The following is a 21,553-nucleotide window of genomic DNA, read 5'->3' as shown; positions in this document are numbered from 1 at the left end:
ATAAATGATGATAAATGACACTTATCAAAGGTGATGATATGTCAATGTTGTGTTCACAGCTTGTTTCTGATTCATCCAAAAAAATCAGTTAGTCAGGTTTAAGTAAAAATACAACAATGTAAATAATAAATTTCATGTAAAAGAGCCACATTCAAAAACATACAGATACATATATATACACGTATATACATATATATATACACAGAAGTATTATCAGCAAAATGTACTTCATTCAACAGAGAAGTGGCTACTATGAGTGATGTATTATATATATATTTAAATATTAGATTGTTAACACTAATGTTTCAGTGTGTATGTAGCATTTCACTGTTTTAGTTGGTCGAGGGGGAGATTTAAATGGGTACTATTTATGATCTCACATAGAGGGTCAAAACTGAAGAAGCCAAGATATCCTCATTTTTTAGTATTAGTCACAGCCCAAAACCCTGAATCCTTCACTTACCTATCTTTGAATAGACCCTCTCTGCCTGATAAATGCTAACATCTGTCAAACGCCACACTCTCAGTTTGTAAGGCAGGCTTTGTCTTAAGCAGAAACTAAGTTAACCTGGATGACATCATTAGAGTTATTTATCTTTAGAAAGCTCTTTATAGGAGTCATACTCCTTATGTTGAGTAAAATTAACTTTATTTGTAAAATTGGTGGCGTCCCCTTTTAACTGCATTACAATCAGTAGTTAAATCTGCAAATGTGTTGTGTTTTTTAAACTCATAGTATATATATTTTTTCTAATATGCTAATATTATCATTCTAATATAAGTAAATAATATAATATTTACCTCTGAAATGTTATGGAGCACAAGTATAAAATGGAAATAATCAAGTGAAGTACAAGTACTTTCAGTTTGTGGACCTTTTAATGTCTCTCTCTTGTTTTCTCTGTCCAGTCTTTGTTTTTCCAGTAATCATAATCGAAATTTCTCACCTTTGCAACATATGTGTCTTGAAGACCGCTCAGTCCCCTGAATCATGTCCAAATATTGATGTTCATGTAAATCCACAGATGGCCCATCTCTCTCAGCCACACATGGTCCTAGTTAATCTGTATCCGCAGGCAAAGCCCTTTGACCTCAATTATTTAAGTTGTAACAACACACAGAAAGCTCTGATATATGGATGAATCTAAATGCTCTGACACTCTTTTAATCAAATGTGCGCTTGTTGGTGGCCAGTACTGTGTGTGCGTGTGTTGAAATGAGAGTTTTTAAGTCTACGGCTTTCACATATACATCCCCACTCATTAACATCAAGGACTGAAGGGGGCACAGGTCTAAAGGTCAAACACACGAGTAGCTCAGCCATTACAGCTACTTGATTTTCTTATATTCCGTCAAATCCAGCTCCCTCTGGGCGTTTCATGTGAGTCGACCTCTGCTGTAGTGAGAAACACTCTCGTTAAATGGATCATCAGAAAATGTGAAAGGAACTGCAGCAGGATCAAAGTTCAGAGAAATGATGAAGCAGAGTATTTTGCTGGGCTGGTGGTCAGGATATTTAAACTGGGAATTCAATATGAAGAGATTTAGTAAAACTCTGCAAATACATTATGAACACACACACAAACATATACATATACACATATACACACACAGAGAATGACTGCTTCTTTGTCATGAAGACTGATGACAGTAATCCATCATCTCCTTAAATGTTCCTGTTTCTCTCCAAACCAGCCTAAGATAAATACGTATTATCACGTGGGTTAAAGTGTCACTGAAGTGTGTCCGTGTGTATTTAAAGTGAAGTATAACTCTTACCATGTGCAGGGGGTCTTCAGGGATTTGAAATGGGGTCTTGGTTTCCATTGCTTTCTATTCTGACACACACACACACACTGATGCACAGTTGCAAAACTGGAATGTCAGGCTCTTAAGTGCCTCTTAGAGATGAGGGTCACTTATCATTTGTGTGTATACACTGGTTGTCTGTATGTGCATGTGTCTGCATGTACAACAGCTTTAACAAGCTTTAACAGTGTTATTCGGTCTGGTTAAACCTCTCCTGTAAACTCCTTTCTTTTTCCCATTCCTTCCTTTTGCTTATAGTGTTTTGTGTCGTAGATACTAGAAATAACATCCCAATACTGTAAATAAACTTCAATAAATTTCCTATTCTTTGTTTCATCTCAGTACTCCACTTATCAAAAAAAAAAAAAACCACTGTGCTCTGTGAAACTGCTGGAAATGTCTCCTTGTGCACATTGTTATGAGTCAACTACAGAGGTGTACAGTATAAATAAACAGCAGCAAACAATGTGAGCAGAGACAATTTGGTTTACAAAAATATTCATCTTTTTTTTGCATCTGTCACACTTCTCCACATTTGTTTAAGCTGCAGATGAAGAGAGGCTTTCCAAATGGATCTACACCGACACTCTTGTTTCCACAGATGTCCAAAACACAAGAGGACACTGCACAAAATATTATAGGAAAACATCAATGAAAATCTATGATTCAGGTTATAGACTATTATATTTGAATAGCTTTAATTCAGTCCTATTGTAGGCTATGTGTGCACTGTTCTACTCAGATGTCCCAGTAAGTCATGACAGTGTGAATGTGGACTGGATTACACAATACCAGGACCCTGAAACTGAAGCAGTTAAATGGAGTTCATCCATTTTAACATTTACACTTGGGCTTTTCCTACTGTGACATGTCAAAAGGTTTTCTGTGAAAAAGTATTATTGCCAGTACTAATAAATACCAGCTATAAAGTTTAAATATAGTCATTGGACACTTAATAAATATGAGGTTTTTCTTTTCTTCTGCCTTCAGGACTTGGAAAGTCTCCAGATTCAGCTAGAAGAGGTGCGTTTCTTTGACCTGTTTGGCTATAGTGAGGAAGAGGGAGGTTGGCTCTGCTTCATGTGTAACAACCCTGAGAAGGCCACAGGTACACACACACACACACACACACACACACACACACACAATAACCTAATGTGATTTAAGGATTTGGTCACTATCCCAAGTCTGACTTCATCAGGACAAATTGCTTACTGAAGGGGGGTCGCTTTTCCAAAGTAAACTAATCAGAACTGAGTGACTGACTGATTGCAGTGACCCTTTATAACGACACTAAAATCAGACTGGCAGCTATTAAATAAGAGCTGCTCTTTGCTCCATTTTCCTGGCCTGTTCTGGGAAAAGATTATTCCCCTTGAAGGTTTTGAAGGCAGTGAAAACATCTCATGGAGCTTTGAAATGGTTTTACCATCAGACCCCAGGGAAACCCAGCTGTGCCCAAGAATGCTGGTGTTAGCGTGTCAGCTGATCCTGTCATATTAATATATGAATCTTATTTTCTGTTTTTACCGCTGCCACGAAAATAATCTTAAAATCTGAAACTGAAAAACATGAACTGTTGTCATGGACAACAATGAGCTGGTGGTGGAGGCGTCTTGTTTTTCAAACGTCTCTCTGTTTGTTTTACATGCACACTAAACCATGTTGTACTTTAATCATGGTTACGTATGACTTGACTATGATTTTGTTTAAGTGTGTGTGTGTGTATTTTCTATCTGTGTACTCAACTCAACACACTGAGGCTGTGAAAACTGTATAAACTGCAACCAAAATATAAAAAAATAACATATGAAGCACATTAAAAAGCATGTAAAACATTTTAAACGCTTTTATACACCTGTCTCACACACAGCGGCCCCTCGCTATTCAGACCTTCCTGTTCAGGCTTGATTTACGCTGTTAAGCATCTCTCCCCTGCTGTCCCTCGCCTGTTTCTCCACTCTGACAAGTGGAGAGAAAGAAAGTGTGTGTAGGTGAGTGATGAGACTGTAAATCTACAGTCTATAAATCGATGAGCGAGAGTTTAGCCTTAGGAGAGCAAATATGGCAGAGTCTGGAAAACAAGCTTTAAATCTGTGCGTATCTCTCTGTCAGATTCCCATGGAAGCAGTTATTAGTTATGTAAGAGGAGTTAGACGAAGAGGGCAGTTTGTGGCAGATGTTGTGCTCTGATGAAGAAATATGGAGGGAGACTAGCTTCTGAGAAAGCGAACTTGAAATCAGGTGTAGTGTAGTGTCACTAATAAGTAGCTATAAACCTCCGTCCAAACAAGCAACATGGTGTTTTCTGGCTTTTTGATGGCAGCTAATAAGAAGCCAGCAGGTATTTCCCAGCAAGTTAAAGCAAAAGGCAGGAAACTATTTAACAGTGGAAGGAAAGCGGCAGATGGGATACAGTTAAAGTTTAGTGTGTGCATGTATGTGCTTCAGAGGGAGAAAATGTCACATTATGGATTATGACCACATCAGAGTTTATTTAATAATAATGAGAAAACAACTTGGTTTATGTGAGTTTAGGATATTTTAAGATCTCAAGAAAATAAAGTTACTTTGTTATTACAAAAAAAAATCACAAACAACAACATATAAATATTTACGATCATGGAAAAGAATAAGGAATACTAATTAAAGTTAAAGGTACCCTGTGGAGTTTTCTTGTACACAAAGTTATGTTAACAGTTTCTCACGGAAACACATTGTGTGTGTATTCCTGAGGTCTAACAAACAAACAAGTGTATTTACTTCCTCAAAAAATATTTGCAAAGATGCCTGTTTGAAGTATTCTTAGGCCAGGATTGTTTACATCCGCCTTTGGTTATCAATCTACTTCTTTCCTGCCTTTTGTTGGTGCATTGCTACGTTTCCCAGCACAATTCAGGTAAAAGTTTTTTGTACTGGCTGGACAAACTCTTACACTGTATGTCAGAGTTAATAATACACTCTCCCTGGCATTAGATTAAATGTTCAAGTATGATTAGGGTTAATTCCAGTAAGACTGTTTCCTTACTTTCCACATTTATTTTTGATCCTGCCATCAGTTCTGATTTAAGGTTTGTGTCTTACTTCAGTATTCATTTCCACTGCCAGGAGCACTGCAGCCTTATTACAATCCAATAGTGAGCCAAAAGCAACCAAAACACATCCCTTTTCCCATAGTAATAGTCTGCATGAAAAATAATGACATTATAAGTCTTTTATAGCTTTAGGTAGTTAGAAAACAGGTCGAAAGTAGAGCTCAAAGCCAGGTAAAGAAACATTATGTATAAATTGACATTCTGTTCAATTAGGCGCCCCCAATTCACTTATAAACCACTGTTGTAAATATGGACAGCTGCTATGATTACATTACTTATGATCAAAAACAAGCAAGTCGATAACTTTTCTAACATCAAGTAAGTGCAACAACAAAAGACATAGCAGGTCAGCTAATATTACTTACTAGTCCTACTGACAGAAAGCCAGCTCGCCATCTGTCGGCCTTTTATTTCACAAAGCGCTCACCAACAACTAAAAGCCATTCACTCTTGTCCGGCGGCCTCTTGCTCGGTCACTCTCCCCTTTTCTCTTCTTAGCTTCCTCCATCAATGTCCTTTTCGGTCTCTTCGCCTTGTCATGATGTGCGTAAAGGCTGCTGGGCCTGGTTACGTTGCCCGCTCGCCCAGCTCTGGTTCTAGCACGACACCTCTAGTCAGCTTTCCCCGCTGGCTCCCCCTCGCCCCAGGCCTGAAAACCTCCTCCTCACAGCGGTCCCAAGGTCCTATGCTACCCGTGTAAACACTCCCCTGATGCTCTGATGAGGTCCCAGTCCAGGCACAGCTAACTGAGCTAACTAGATAGGTACAGTGTCAGTTAGCAGCTGTCCATCAGGAAATTGTCTAAATCACAGAGAGACATGGAATATTTTCTGCATAAAATATAATCCAGTTTCACCAAATTCAGTGACATATTTGGATGGTTTGTGACTTTGTGCCGTAAAGCAATACGCACTTCTCCCGACCAGGAAGAATTAGAATAGTCACATAATGTGGCTTGAAAGACCGGCATCCAGAAAATATACATTTACAAACAGTGAAATATCCGACAAAAGCTCAAACATGTAACCTGGTCTGGACTCGTAGGTTGCTAAATGCCTCCCTACAGTTGTCAGCACAGTTAGAACTTGGAAAAACACACTGTTGAAATGGTTCTACAGTCATCATTGTTTAACATATAAGATGATTTAGTGGATGTTAATCCATTCAAGTGGAATTGATATTCATGCGGTTCACTTATATTGAAGCTATCATTAAGCTGGATTCACAGCTTTTCATTTTCTCTTTCTTCTATGTCATTGTCCTGTCATCACCCATTTCTTTAAATACACATGTATCCAAGAAAACACACACACACACACACACACACACACACACACATACACTCACATACATACACGTCAGACTGCCCATTCCAAACAGAATAAAAGCCAAATGAAAGCCATTCTTCCAGCTGCTCAGAACAAACCAGTGTAATCACTGAGCCAGCTGTATGACTGCGAGGAACGGATGATTACCTTTTAGATTCATGCCAGTCTCTCAGCATCACAGGAGGGTTTAGAAAAAGGAGTAGTGGTACTTCCCCACTGGGATTGTGTGATTGGAAATGTGTACGTGTACATCTGTTTACTAAAGCATTTGTGTCCTAATGGCCTTGGATGGCCCCACTGCCCTGCATGTCTGCATCTGGTATAAACCTAAAGGTTTGTCTTATCAATGTATTTATGTCAGATATCTATTCAAAGTAATTACCCTCTTGTTAAACCAATTATATGTCTAACTGTCACGTTTTTTACAAATGGGCACGTCCCTGTGAAACCTCATGAAAACATTGTTAATGATAGTAAAGCCACCACTCATGTTTCAGAACACAGGACAGAGCCCCGCTGCACAAAGATAGGCTCAAACAAACCTTCTGTAACTGAAATCACCATCATTAAACCTGTTAAAAACAACACATATTCCGTCACCATTAAAGTTATAGCAAACGCACAAACATAGTCCACTGAGTTTTTAGTGAAACAGGAAATGAAGACATTCCAAGGTAATTGAGCATCCAAACTGTATGTGTGTGAATACATGCAGCCAGCGTACACTTGTGTGCTCGAGTATGTGTGATATGTTTCCAGCTGTAACAAAGATTCAAAGAATAAGAAGAAACAAGGACTGGGAGTTACTTTGTGCTACTTAGCAGTCAGTATTTTTAACTGTAGTCCTGATATGTGTGTGTTACCTGCAACAATAAATTCTCCCAACATGGCTATATATCTATCTTGCACTGTATTCGAACAGCCTACTGTGTTAAATAAGTTACCCCTCTGTGACCTCTACCACCTGAGGCCTGACATTTTTTAGTCACATGAACTCAGTGGCCTGAACCAACACTCAGCAGCCAATCATTAGTCAGCTGTCAGCAGTTGGCTACATAACTCTGTGGAAAAGGGGCTTCTTAACATATTACGTAAGACGTAAATACAGTACATTTTTACCATGTAGTCTTTATTGTGCAAGTTCTGAAATATTAAAATAATAATATACGGTTTTGGGTCAAATAGAAAAGAGTGCGTTATACAAAAATGTCCCCAGTCGTTCCAGACCCCTAGGCCTCTATGAGAACCATATAGATTCACATCAAGTGAGATTTTGCAGCAAGAAATAGGAACACATTTTTACTGTGCAGTACACAAACTCATCAAAACACATTTGGCAGGTAATTTACACTGTCTGCAGCCTTACAGGGAAGTTGTTCTTGGTTTACACAATGAAAACATTCTGCATGTACTGTAGAGGACTTTTATACTCTGGGGTAGTCACCTTACCACAGTGCCTGTATCCATGTCATCAAATATTAGTTCAAACTCTTTAACCGGCTCATGTTCATGAAACTGCCCACAAATTCAAAAGGTTTATGAAGATGTGAAACATGTTAACATTGTCTTCCACCAAAATGAAAATGTCCATTAAACAAGCCCACAATATGCAGTCGAAGACAGAAAAAAACCCACAATCTGTCCACTGGAAACTTTTTTAGCTTTCCAACTGTAAGCTGTCCAGCTTCATCCAGAATATTAGGTCAAGTTACAGTAAATGATAGTGATGACTCATCTCACTGAAACAACTGTAGCAACTTGACTTCAGACCCAGCGCAATTTACATTTGGAACTTTTCACTTTTAAGTGACCCACTTTTTTTATTCTCATCATAAATGCTGCACATTATACTTTGAATATTTTTACCTTGGAGGCATGCTGTTCACATTACTGGCTGCCACCGGCCAACGTTTTACTTTATACTACTTTATATTGCTTTGCCATAATAAAAACTTGCTGACTTGGCCTGAGTGGCTCGCTGTGATTACTGCAGAGGTTACGCACACAAGCAGGGAGCTCGTCTCGTGTTTTAATGGTAAAGGAGAAAAGAGAGAAAGGTGAAGTGTTTTTCCATTGCTTTATGATATACTGTTGAGTTTAACTACTGGAATTCCTTTGAAGTGAGCGGTAATGAGCAGAGTAGTGTGTCTGTTTGTGCATGTACTGTATGTGTGGACATACGTGGGTTCAACGTGTACGCTCTCTCTCTGGTTCTCTGACGGTGTGTCTGGCGTTGTTGAGTATTTTCACTTGGATGGCTACAACAATGCCGTCACCTAATCATCAAACTTACTGTGGTAACTGGTAACAAGAGAAAAGAGAATTGTAATTGTCTTGAGTGGATTTTTGGCACTTGAAAACATACACACACTTATACAAACATGCCTCTACATGTGGATCTGCACACACATTTACTCATGTCTGGAAGACAGATCCCCTGTATGCTAAAAGATGGAAAACCCCAAAAAAGACTTTCCATCATTCCACCATCAATCAGTGAAGACGTGCTGGACAGAAATTTTCACCTCCAGGAATTATGTTGCAAATTCAGGAGATTCCCTGGCTGAAGAGACACGTTCATCACACTGTGCCAAGTGACACGGAGAGTTGAATGAGAATGTGCTGAAATGATTTAAGGCAGCTAGATATTCCTCATAAGGAAACTAAAACCTCGGGCTATTACCTCATTATTGACAAGAAGGGACAATTGTTTTATGATGTTCATCTATGAAGCTGTACTGTCAAACTTTCCATATGAATTGTAAAAATTAGCAACGCATTGGCCTCAGACAGCTAACATCACCAGTGTCCCACCGACTGGCCCGTGACACCTCAGGCTTGACAGTAGTACCAGCATCTCGGGTCTACTCACCTCCCTCTCTTCTGCCGGCCAGGTTGTGCCATTGCTCACTCCTCTTAAGCCAGAGCCAGCTGGAGAAGTCCCTGACTAATTTCTTGTGGGCTGGACTCCCAGTGCTCTCCAGAGCGATTGCCCTGGGAAGCTCCTGCAACCAACCAGCTCCCTTTGCTGGCTTTCACAGATGAGGAGCTGATATTTTCAAAGCTTGCGCTCGTGTGCTTCCTGAATTATGAATCCACGCCTTGCGCTGAAAAGCTGACAGTAGTTTAACTTTTATGCACGTCCAAAAACCGCTAGAAAACCGTGACGTGTGGCGCAAGAAAGGAGCAAACAACATGGAACAATGGTTCTGCAGGTGATGCGTTTCTAGCGGTGCACTGAGAGAGGCAGAAGAAGAAATTGCTCCACCATGGGTATTAGGGGCATAGATTAAAGATGGCTGTCAGTATTTGCTTGGCCACCGTGGACGTAGCTAACAATGTCAGTGTTACTGTAGTTGCTATGGAACTGTGTCAGTAGTGGTTGCTACTAACAACAGAATATTCCATTAAATCTCTAATACTTACATTACTTACAATACTGTGTTTGTGTGTCTGTTTCCTTTTTCTTTCCTGAAGCATGTTTTTACAAAGCTGGACATGTTACAAGAAGCACTTTCTCTTGGTAATGACCTTTTTTCGACTTATGAAATTCTGTCACTCAAAAAGGGAGGCTTGACATTTAACACAGAAGGGGGCACGGGTAACTTGTTTACGACCACATTTTTTCCTAACATTGGTGGTTAACAAGGGTGAGTCAATGTACTGTCAACTGTGGTATAGGTTTCTGTCAGGATATGTCTCACTGTTCTCCTCACACCTCATCTTGATGTTGTCGTCCTCAAGCCAAAACCTACAAACACCAAACTGCAGAAATGAATACACAAATGGACTCATACATTATAAAATCCAAACAAACTGACGGATACAAACATGAAGGTCTCTTCATATTCAAACCTGAGGGTGTAATTAGGTTTGTTTGGAGGGACAGCTGTTTCTGGTAATGATTTGGGTTGGACATATGACTCCTGTCACAGTTTTGAAATCCTGTCTCTCCCACGAGGCTCAACATGTAGCACAGAGCCACTGGCGAAAGGCCTTATTTAGAGTCAGATATAGAAATAAAATGTGTTTTTAATAATCTAGCCGTACAGATAAAAGCATAAGCGTGAATGCATCAGAAACAAACAGAGGACACACTGGGATGTGATAGAACGCAGTGCTCATTTTGATTATTTGAGCTGACATCCTTTCCCTCAGGTATCAATAAAGTCCTGTCTTAGCTATAATCAGTAAGGGATGCAGTCCACTTTGTTAGCAAAATGACTAAAAAAATCTGCCTTGTTAACTCAGTCTGCTGCATAAACAATGTAAAGGTGTATTTATTGTATTTAATTCACAAATATGGTAAAAAGACAATTCTAGAAGGGAGACAAGGAAGATAACTGGATAAAAACTAATCACTGACTGCCTTTAATAATACATCATATTAATGTATTTGTTAAATATATTTTGTAGTAACTTATGAACTAAATAACGTGGCGTTAATGTGTAACACTTTCCTCTGAAATGTCAAGGAGTAAATGTACTTAAATGAAGTAAATACTCAAGTTAAGTACCTTAACATTAGTACTCGAGTAAATGTACTTACTTATTTTCCACCTCTGTTTACTTTCTCGTCTCATTGTTTGACGTCAGCGTGTCTCAGGCGAGGGGTTGTGAACTATAGTGCCTGCCTGAGGCTGACAACTAATCCAGGGATCACTTTCCAGGTGTCCTCATCAAAGCAAAGAGACGGCACGAGGAGCTGTGATTTATACAGCAGACAAGTTTATTTCAGAAGGAAAAAAAACAGAAATATTTGTTAGATGATACAGACAAGCCGGCACCCCACCATGGGGGGAGTGTTTCCACTTGTACATAGGCAGAGTGTCTGTCCAAACAGGCTGACAGGAAGTCCACACACACACACACACACACACACACACACACAGACACACACACACACAATAACAGACAATTTGGGAAAAATGCAAATGTTTTACTCACATGATTGTTATTCCAGTGAATCATCAGTACAATATTGAAAACATACAAATACAAAACAATGTCACACTTTTTTCATCCAGTCAAATATCTCCTAAAAAAAGCACTACTGTTGTCTCTGGAATTAAAGGGTCAGTTCACTCAAATTACTACATACAGCTTTTGTTCTGTGACTTGTTGAGATTGTTTCTGGAAAGACGTGACATTTTTGAATGTAATGTTTTAAAGCTGTGAGCAAAGCCAACTGAATTCTATTCATCTCCGTTGTACTGGGATGAAGGAATATCAGAGATTAATATCTCAAAACCTGGACAATATAAATCAAAATGAAGTGCATTGCTAGATACCACCAGACAAACTGGGTTTGGGTGAACTGACCCTTTGAAAGGAAGATTTGTTTCTGTTACAGCCACCCATAACTCGGTGGTCTCTATTATGTAAAATCTTTGGGCTGCTGCTGAGGATTATTATCACTATTAATAAATTTACTATTTTTATTTATTCATCAATTCATCATTTAGTCAAATGTCAAAACACACTATTAAATGCTCATAAAAAGTTATCAGACCCTGAAATAATGTCTTTATAATGCTACAAAGGTTTTGTTTGACCATCTGTCTGAAAGGTGTTTTTTACATCATTTACAATGATGTGAAACAGAAAAACAGCAAGAAAGCTTCTCTTTCTTCTTTCTTCTCCTGTGAGGTTGTGATGACCTTTACAGGTTTGTCCTGTTTGGCGTCAGGCACCTCAGTGAATCATCTTTCCAGCCAGCTTGCCCACACGTTCACACACACTCTGATCAGATTGAGGTAATCTCTCAACTGCTTTACTCATCGTCGTGGATACAAAGAGTGTCTCTGTTTGGTGGTCAACATTTGAAGTCTCTGGTTTTACTGGCACCGAACCTGAACCAACCAATACGCGTGTGTTTTGGCCCGCAGATCACAGTACTCTCACACATATCACACAGTCAGTTACTTAACATCAATCTGTGATCACTTTGATTGATCAGTTGGTCAGAACGAAAGTTGTATTCAAGAAAAACATCTATATTTATACATGAACACGCCGTTGCATGCCATTATAAATACACTCACACATACACAGACTCAATCGGTACTTGATCTAACTCAGTGTGGGTGAGTGTCTCTAATCAGACCGGTCCAGACTCGACTTTGTGGGAGTTCTCTTCCAGCCGATCACACACACACACACACACACACACACACACACACACACACACACACACACACAAGTGAGATAAAATGTTTTTGTCGATTTAAACTGAACAACCCATTAATGTTGACTGGAAGTGGGAGAGTTCAACTTTGTTTGTATCGCACAATTTCATGCAAGCGCAGTTCAAAGGGCTTTTGAGTAAGAATTAAAGAGACAGAAACAGAAATAAATAAAAGTAAAGGAAATTGAAAACAGAACTTTAAGATACACAATAACTATAAAAATGTTTAACTGGCTGGTTTTACAGTAAATAAATGATGAAAGGCTCAGATCAGCAGGGCGGCTGTCCTGTGCTGCAGATGCAAAGATGTTATCACACTTTATTTGGAGAAAGTTATGGGGATATAAAGCAGACAGGTGCTTTGTGACAAGATTTTTTTAAAAGATCTGGAGGGTTCACGACAGATGGTGCGTTCACTGACATCTACAATTGACTCTTCCTAAATCCCTTTTGCTCTGTGCTCCAAAAACAGTTCAGAAAACCTCGGTCAACTTTCTCCCCTCCTGTACTTAAAGCTAGCTATGTGCTGGGCTCATCTATGTTGAATGCATGTAGCATTTCTAAGTACAGGAAAGGGGAAGATTGACAGAGCTTCTCAATTAATGTGTCTCTATCTTTCTTGTGGGGCCAAAAAGGCACATTTTGGTGTATGTAGATCAGAGTACAGGTGGTCATTAAGTGTTTATATTGACATATTGTGCAATTAAGTGCAGCAGATTTCACATTTGAGGCCTTTTATGCAGAGATGTTACAGGCTTGATAGAAAATGAAAGGATTACAGTAAAATAAAAGAAGCAAAACATGGAAAAGTAGAAATTTGCTAGCCTGATTAAATAATAAATTCTAAGCATATAGGAGGTCTTATGAAATTGTCTTGTGGGCTGGATTTGGCCACAGCTTGCAGAGTCTTGAAACTTGCTGGAAATTGATGACTTATCACAGTGACAATGCTGCATTATTTATTTTACCACAACCGTTTTTTAGATTTTCTGGCAAGATATAGCTTGTGAATATAGTGCTGTTCAATGGCTGATTCATTCAAGTCTCAAACGTCAGACCCTCCCACCGACTCATGAATGCATCATAGTGACCTTTCAGATCAAATCCATTGATAGTCAATAGGAATGTAAAACAAATGGGAAAAAACATGAAAACACTAATATATTTTATTTTTTGTCTGTTCTTTTTCTTTCTTCTTTTGATCTGTTTCATCCTTCCTTTCTCCCTCTCTGTGTCTGTTTGTTTGTCTAGTGGTGAACCAGGAGGGACAGCCTCTGATTGAGGGGAAGCTGAAGGAGAAGCAGGTCCGCTGGAAGTTCATCAAACGCTGGAAAACCCGCTACTTCACCTTGGCAGGAAACCAGCTACTCTTCCGGAGAGGCAAATCAGTACGTAGCCCATGAAAACTAAGCCTCCTCACACACAAACACACTTCAACACACATGCACATTGTCCCTGGCCTCTCACTTAGAAAATCCTCATTAATATTTCCTTGTTCCGTGTCATTTGATCATGATGAAACTGTTTATGAAACAGTGGAAATCTCATCTTGTGATAAGCTCAACTGTCCCTCAGGAGCATCCTGTGAATCCAACTGTAACAAACCATGGCCCCGGTAAGGACTCTTGGGGGACTCCCAAGGCCAAAGCATGATGCGGCACCAAGATGAGTCACTCTCACCCACTATAACACAAAGCAGATATCATTACGCACAAGTAGCAAACACACAAGATGAGGCACTGCCTCGTATTGTATGTGTGAGTGAAAGAAAGACAGAACGCAAAGGTGAGGAGATTTCCCTCTTGGTTGCAATAACACATTTTTTCCTCCAACTTCACTGTGTGCTGGTGACTTACTGTAAGGGTGAACAAAGGCTGAGGTCACAGAGAATTATTGTGCAAAAAGGAAAAATCAAAAACAGCAGCATAATCACAAATGTTTTGAGGTCAGAAAATGTTTCCTAAAAAATAAGGTCAGGTTGACCCTACAACTTTTTTTTTCAGCTCAGTTCGTGACAAAATCAGATATATTTGGAACCTTTACTCCACTTGTACTTATATCCTGGTTTATCGCTATCATCTACTATCATCTCAATTGTAATTTAAATCATTTTCACAGCCAACAAGAGATACGGTATCCTCTGGATCTTTAGACTGGGCCAGGTTTATAAAATCAGCCCCCAAAAAACGAGAGCAAGGCACGACATCACAGAGGAATATCTGGAGGGGGGGGTATTCTCACAAATGTAAAGTAAAACTCTCCTTTTTTTCCCTTTTTTTTCTACTCCGAACAATAGTCTTTGTGCTCCAATCCAGATGGTAATGGATTCCTCTCAGCAGCCACAAATTGGAAGGGTTTTGTGTCTTTGTTCTCAGTCTGTCTTTGCCAGCATGTTCTGGAGGTGGTTGGTATGTTGTGAAAGACCTTGCCCAAGTCAGGAGTGAGATTAAGAACCAAAAAATGTTGTTCACACTGAATTATCAAGCAGCTTTGACACACTGAGTGGTGTGAAACATTCCCCAAAACCACCAGCCTGTTATCTCGCTCAGGTCACATTTATTTTATGAGGAAGCATATACCAAGTGGATGATTAAGGATGCTTATTTTCTCTGTATCGTAGGTTATTGTTGATCCCAGTGTGTCCTCCCTTGAATATTGCATTTTCTTCTTAATTAGGACCAGACAGAGAGTGATGCCAAAGTACAGGCAGGCCTGGACTTCGATTTGGCAAGACCTCATGCAGGAATACAGAAAAAAATTAGGGACAGGAAATTAGAATGAATGAGGTATTCAGTGTGTCTATACTTAACACAGCACTTAGATACAGTTGTTGTGGATATTAACCTAAGCCCAAGCACTTATACCCTTTATCCAATTTACAGTTTGCTGTATTCAACAGATTGTGAAGCTCCATAATCCATAATAATTTATTTGCAAGGTGATGTGAATTCAAAAAGCAAACATGCACATCATGAAAAGAATAATTTTAACAACAGACAAAATGGTTCTTTTTAGCAGCAAAGTGTAGTTGTACTGTTGTGAGTGTCTCCCCCAAAAAACATCCCAAATTTTTTTGTCAGGGTACAAATATGAATAGTGATACAATACAATAGTATAATAATATAAATAAGAGAATAATCTTGCTGTCTCAACAAATACACACATAAATACACTAAGGTGTCTGGACATTTTAATTTATTCCAAACTACAGGAACTTCAAGTCTCTGGCTTCATACCAGCACCTTTGTCTCATTCAATGTATGCTGTCAAAGGCGTTAAAAGAATGAGTAAGTACACACTAAAGGTACAAAATGAATAAGGTTTAAGTATCATGAAGCAATATCTTAAAGGATTATTTTCATCCCATGGGTAAAATCAAGCAAATGTCCATTTAAATCAGTACATCCACTGACATGGATCTGCTGTGGGAAACCAGACCCTCAGCACAGCCAGCGGGGAGGTAAAACTGTGAACACTTTGGTTGAATGCTTTTCAACAAACACCCTCACACACACACCACAGAAAGGATGTGGGCTGTTGCCATAAGTTTTGCAGCCAGCTCTGGTTATGTGGTTATAACCACCACAACGAACTATGAGGTAAGAAGACATGGCTGTGGTGCAACATACACACAACCACACCTCCCCACTCTCACACACACACACATTCAAAATGACTCTTAGTGGGGTAAAACATGGAAACGATGTGCAGCACAGCTGGAGGATATCCTACCCTGGAGAAGAAGAAGAACAATAGTGTAATTGTTTGTAATTGTCTGTGAAAGGTTTCTTCTGAGGTTGTATGTACTGGAAACAACATTATGACACACAATTGTGATGCTGAAATAAGAAGGCAATGTCGGACATTGTGGCAACAAGAGATATTGATATGGTTAAAATGCACAAAGAGACTTTAAACATGGCTGAAGATAAATTTCTTCAGTTTTCTTTATTATTAAGATCTCTTTTCTAATCCTACATTAACTCAGTGAGCACAGGTTGTGTAGCTCCAGGTGATATGGAACAATAGCTGTTGGCAAATGAAGAATTATGTGATTTTTCACCTGAAGTTTTCATTTGTTCGATTGTTTCTCTACCTCTCTCATTTTACCCCTCGCAGAAAGACGAGCTGGATGACATCCCCATTGAGCTGAGCAAGGTGCAAAGTGTCAAGGTGAGAAGTTACATTGCATCATCCCCCAGAAAACTTTCATCTGCAAGAAGTCTGCTCCCAAAACCTTTTTATCTTTACTACTGTGTGAAAGGTCTAAATGCTCCCCAGTCCCAAGTATAAATAATTTAAGAAGACATCCCCAATACCGTGAGCAGCATTGCGGCCGTAAAGTGAGAAACAAGGGGGCTACATAAAGCTTCTTCTCTTTCTCCTTTTTTATTTTCCATAGGTGGTAGCCAAGAAGCGGCGTGATCGCGGCCTGCCACGGGCCTTTGAGATCTTCACAGACAGCAAGACGTACGTGCTGAAAGCTCAGGATGAAAAACATGCTGAGGAGTGGCTGCAGTGCATCAACGTGGCCGTGGCTCAGGCCAGAGAGAGGGAGAACAGAGAGGCTACCACCTATCTGTGAGAGCAACACAGTTAAAGCTGCAGTACGTCACATTTATAAAATATACATCTGCTTTCACTATATCCTCACAGAAATAATCAGGTTCCTCTGGCTCCTCCTACTGATCCTAAAAACGATCGAATCAGAGCCAAGAAACATAGTTAAAGGTTGAGTCTCATTCCAAAGTCGTACATATTGGTATTTGATGACCTGGGAATGAGACTCAACAATCAATTATATTGATTGGTTTCTTCCAAATGCCATTAGGAGCACTAGGAGGAGCCAGAGGAACCGGATCTGTCTTGTCTTCTACTATCAGGACATAGTAAAAGTTACCTACTGCGGCTGTAACTAATGAGGACACATACTTTACTACTGACAATACGTACATGCCAAGCACACATGCAAACTCATACATGCACAAATATACACTAAGTAATATTTTGTTCAGCTGTACACAAACACACAAAACACTCACTGCCAGTAGTTTAACTTTATATCTGAAATCAATGGAATACATCTCCACCCCGCTGAGGGCGGAGCACCTATCAAAAACAATCGAAAAACAACTTCTTATGCAGTATTTTTAGAAACAAAAAAGACTCACCGTATGGTGTGTCCAACCAGTATGAAGGGTGGTTAAATTTTTTAAATACTGACTGGCTGAACTTACTGTTACACTGCGGACTCTGATGCACCTACCAACTGTGGACCATCATAAATGAATGTTACAGTACATAAGTGTGTTAGAAGATCTTCACCTGAGTGGACCATACAGTGTGGAAACTCCCTCTGCTTGAGCTTCAACAACCATACAAAACCAGCATCTGTGGAAACCTGGGATTTCTGAGTTTAATGATGCATAATGATTGAGATGTATTTGAGTCCAGAGTAGTATTTAGCAATAAAGACTCACAGACATCATAAAGACTTGTAGCAATAATGAGACTGAACAGTTTCTCTTGAAAGCAGAAAGGCTGAAGAAGAGGAGCCTAATGGACAGCAGATGAGAAGGACATTCAATACTGGAATAATGTATGTGTGTGTGTGTGTGTGTGTGTGTGTGTGTGTGTGTGTGTGTGTGTGTGTGAGAGAGAGAGAGAGAGAGAGAGAGTATAATGTAGTCGTCAAGGAATAGTTCAACATTTTGGGAAATTGCCAAGAGTTATATGAGAAGATTAATACCACTCTCATGTCTGTATGGTACGTATGAAGTTACAGACAGAAGACTGTTAGCTTAGCATAAAGACTGGAAATAGGGGGGGATTGCTAGCCTGGCTCCGTCCAAAAAAAACAAAATCAAACTCTACTAGCACCTCTCATTTATAGCCCTGGACGTAACTCCCCATAAAACCAACTTGTCGACCTTCAGGCCGAGCCAGGCTCGATGTTTCCCACCAATTCAAGTCTTTATGCTAAGCTAAGCTAACCCTGCAGCTGTCTGTAGTTTCATATTTACCAGACAGGAATATTAATGTAGATATTGAATCCAGTGTTTTTAAATAATTTTGTATCATGTATTTTTCATCAATAACAAAACCTTTTTTCCTTGAAGGACAGTAGACAACAAGTTATTTAAGAATCAATGTTTCATCCAAAATGTAAAAACATTTTGATCCTTTTTTCTGTTTCTACTCTTGTACTAAAGTGACTTATGAAGCAAGACCCCCTAAGAGTTAATGCAGTGGTCAGATTGCAGATGCAGTGGGCTATTTTTTGCTTTCAAGCTAGAAACGTCTGCAACAATTCTCTCCCACGTTTCACTCGTGTCGGCTCAACTGTTGCTTAACACTGGAGTTAGACCACATATTTCTAAGAAAACGCTGAAGGAAATTAGTGGTTTGTTTGCAGATTCAGAAACAGTGCCAGTTCAGTCATACTGATTTAAAACAACTCAGTAAAAGGTTTAGGCAGCGAGAGACTGTAGATGTATCCGTCATCTTCAAACAGGCCCTGTCCAAAGATTAGGGGTTAAAAGCTCGTGTGTTTTGTGGTCTGTTGTTTAAACTGTGATACTAGATGAAGGAGAAGTGAGCATCTGAGCTCCAGTTTTCCACCTGAAAAACTCAAGGCCAGCACATACGTGGAGCACTATAACTCCCTTATGTTGCACACTGATGCAAATCTCTTGATCCAAACATTCCCGGTGGGCCGTGGCAGATTGATGCCTGATTCTGATCCTGATCTGGATCCACATCTGAGTTGTGTGTCTTCCCACAGGTGAATGCATATCAAATGCTTTTGGTTAAACGTATAAAATGCGATGTTCGGAATACTTTAAAAAAGATTTTCTTTTGGTCTGTGTATGCAGTCATAACACTGCCCCACCCCACCGGGTCAGGTTACCACCGTGTGTGCTCTTTGCTGTCTGTGTGACCCCCTCCACACAGCAGGGCTGGCCTGCATCTGCTTACACATATATTTTATAAACGTATTATTTACTTCATGCCTCTCCTTCACATTTTGATTCCCTCCTTCCTCCTTTAAGATTTATGACCTACATACACAGCTGGCTATGCGCCCCAATATCAGGGGGATTTCCTGCAATAAAAGCTTTTCTAAAAGGAAACATGTTGTAGTTTCGCTAGTGGCTCTACGGGATTGTCGGTCTTATTTTTCATCTAGTGGCATCATGAGGTCAACATTTTAATATGTCTAATACTTAAGTTTATGACCGAAATACCTACAACATTAATGACATTCCCATGAGCCTCAGCTGTACTTGTACTTGTTTGTTTTTAGTGCTCATTAGCTAATGTTAGCACCATATGCCTCACAGAGCTGCTAGCGTGCCGCTAAGCTAATCATGGCTTCCCCCCCGTTTAACACGTATCCACCATCATTTTTTCCTAAAGCAAACGGACCCGAGTACAATTATATATAGTAACATTTTAAATATTTTTTTTATTCTTGATGTGTCAGCTTTAGCACCTAGCGACAGTTACTTACTGTCAATAGATTTACATATACATTTATATATATATATATAGATTTATAGACAAAGACTTTCAATCACTTGATTATTGACACTTCGGTGGCATTTGTCGTGTGACGAACCTCTCCTATCTGTGCAGATAAGCTGGCTGGAACAAACTAAAGTATTTGTGTTTAACTGAACTATACCCGCTCCAGCTTCAGTTCAGAAAGTCTTCTCCCCTCCGCTCTAAATGTTCCATGAGGCTGACTTTACCCTCATAGTTGCACAGTGTTGATTTCTCCATGTTTGAAGTGAATGTCTGATCATATGAATGTCAAAGTTGTCTAGAAGTAACAATGTAACATGCTGCCATGTTGGCCTAGTTTCCAATCCTGTGGGGCCAGAAAAAAAAAGAGGAATTGTTTTAGGAAGGTACTTTCCTCCTAATGAAATACATTTGTAGGCAGCTGAGTAAATAGACTACAGGATAGATACTGTAGCATCTATCTATCTATCTATCTATCTATCTATCGTCTCACACTGGAGAATAGTGAGCTGTTACTTTAAAGCACAATGAGATTACACTGAGAGTTTAGAGAGCAGATACCAGGATGGAAACACTGCTGTAAATTTCAACAATCACACACTGTATGTATATGTGAAGATGATTGACACAAGTATTAAAGTTTCTGAATGTATAAAAACATTTTTTAATATAAATATCAGCCTTGTGTAAAGAATCATGATTTTTTTTTTTTTTACATTTTACTGTAGTGTTGTTAAATTACATTTGATTTTATGTTGATTTTTGATATAAGGTCAATATTTATTTTTTACAAGCACTATTGTAACACTTCAATCATGTCTGCAAAGACTAGTGAATGACAGATTTTACCATGTCATCTCTGTCTTTCTTCCCCTGTTGTTTTTATATAACTGAATTAAAACTGCAAACAAATGAATGCTGTATTTTATTGACAATTAAATTGGTGTTGTTATGGATTGTATATTTGCCTGTGGCACCGTTTGCATGTCTGACACTGCCTTCTTGTCTTTTTCCTGACAGAATTGTACAATAAATCTTTACCAGTGAAATCAGTGAATCTCTCCGACTCTTCTGTCTTTCTACACCTGGGTTTGGTTGTGTTCACAAATTACATAATAAAATAAATTGAATAACGGTTTCCTGGGTCTTCACTAAAAGAAAAAAAAGAAACTGATTTGAACAAAGTAGGGATTGTTTCTGTGTCTAAGTCCAGCTTTAGCTAATTTGTCCAGTTGAGTTCACTTACCGGGCTGACTCACACAGTGTTGCCCACAGTGACAGTGATCCTCTGGCCAAGAGCTCCTATCTGTTGCTTCAGTGCTTTCTGCAGAGGACGAGCCACACACACACACACACACACACACACACACACACACACACTGGCAGCAGTATACCATATTTCTAATCTCCAGGAGATCATTTCATTACATCCCAATGTACATTAAGATAGATGCTGTGCAGAGACACTGACTGCAGAGACACTGAGCGTAAACCAAAACATTCCTTCCTCCTTGCGTGTAAATTTGTACTATTTGCGCCATCTGAAGAGATTTTCTCTGGCTCCAAACCCTTCAGATTGGATCTCCCGCTGTCACTCTTTTCATGAT

At 39.3% G+C, this 21,553-nt stretch overlaps 1 protein-coding gene across 3 annotated transcripts in view; it reads left to right on the top strand.

Annotated features, from left to right (window-relative positions):
- The window catches only part of veph1 (ventricular zone expressed PH domain-containing 1), a 78,385-nt gene extending 57,387 nt beyond the window's left edge, over positions 1 to 20,998 (top strand). For 2 of the 3 annotated variants that reach the window (XM_051396856.1, XM_051396857.1), the window contains exons 13-16: positions 2,800 to 2,917; positions 13,671 to 13,807; positions 16,539 to 16,592; positions 16,822 to 20,998. In XM_051396856.1, the coding sequence (XP_051252816.1) occupies positions 2,800 to 2,917; positions 13,671 to 13,807; positions 16,539 to 16,592; positions 16,822 to 17,004 (492 nt within the window). In that variant the 3' untranslated portion in view covers positions 17,005 to 20,998. Of the gene's footprint in view, positions 1 to 2,799; positions 2,918 to 13,670; positions 13,808 to 13,994; positions 14,796 to 16,538; positions 16,593 to 16,821 lie in introns of those variants that run through there. The other variant, XM_051396858.1, reaches the window with a different exon arrangement.
- Positions 20,999 to 21,553: the final 555 nt, after the last annotated feature.

This window comes from Dicentrarchus labrax, unplaced genomic scaffold (genome assembly GCF_905237075.1).
Source record: "Dicentrarchus labrax unplaced genomic scaffold, dlabrax2021, whole genome shotgun sequence".
Taxonomy (NCBI): Eukaryota; Metazoa; Chordata; class Actinopteri; family Moronidae; genus Dicentrarchus; species Dicentrarchus labrax.
This window is presented reverse-complemented; position numbering and strand designations above follow the sequence as displayed.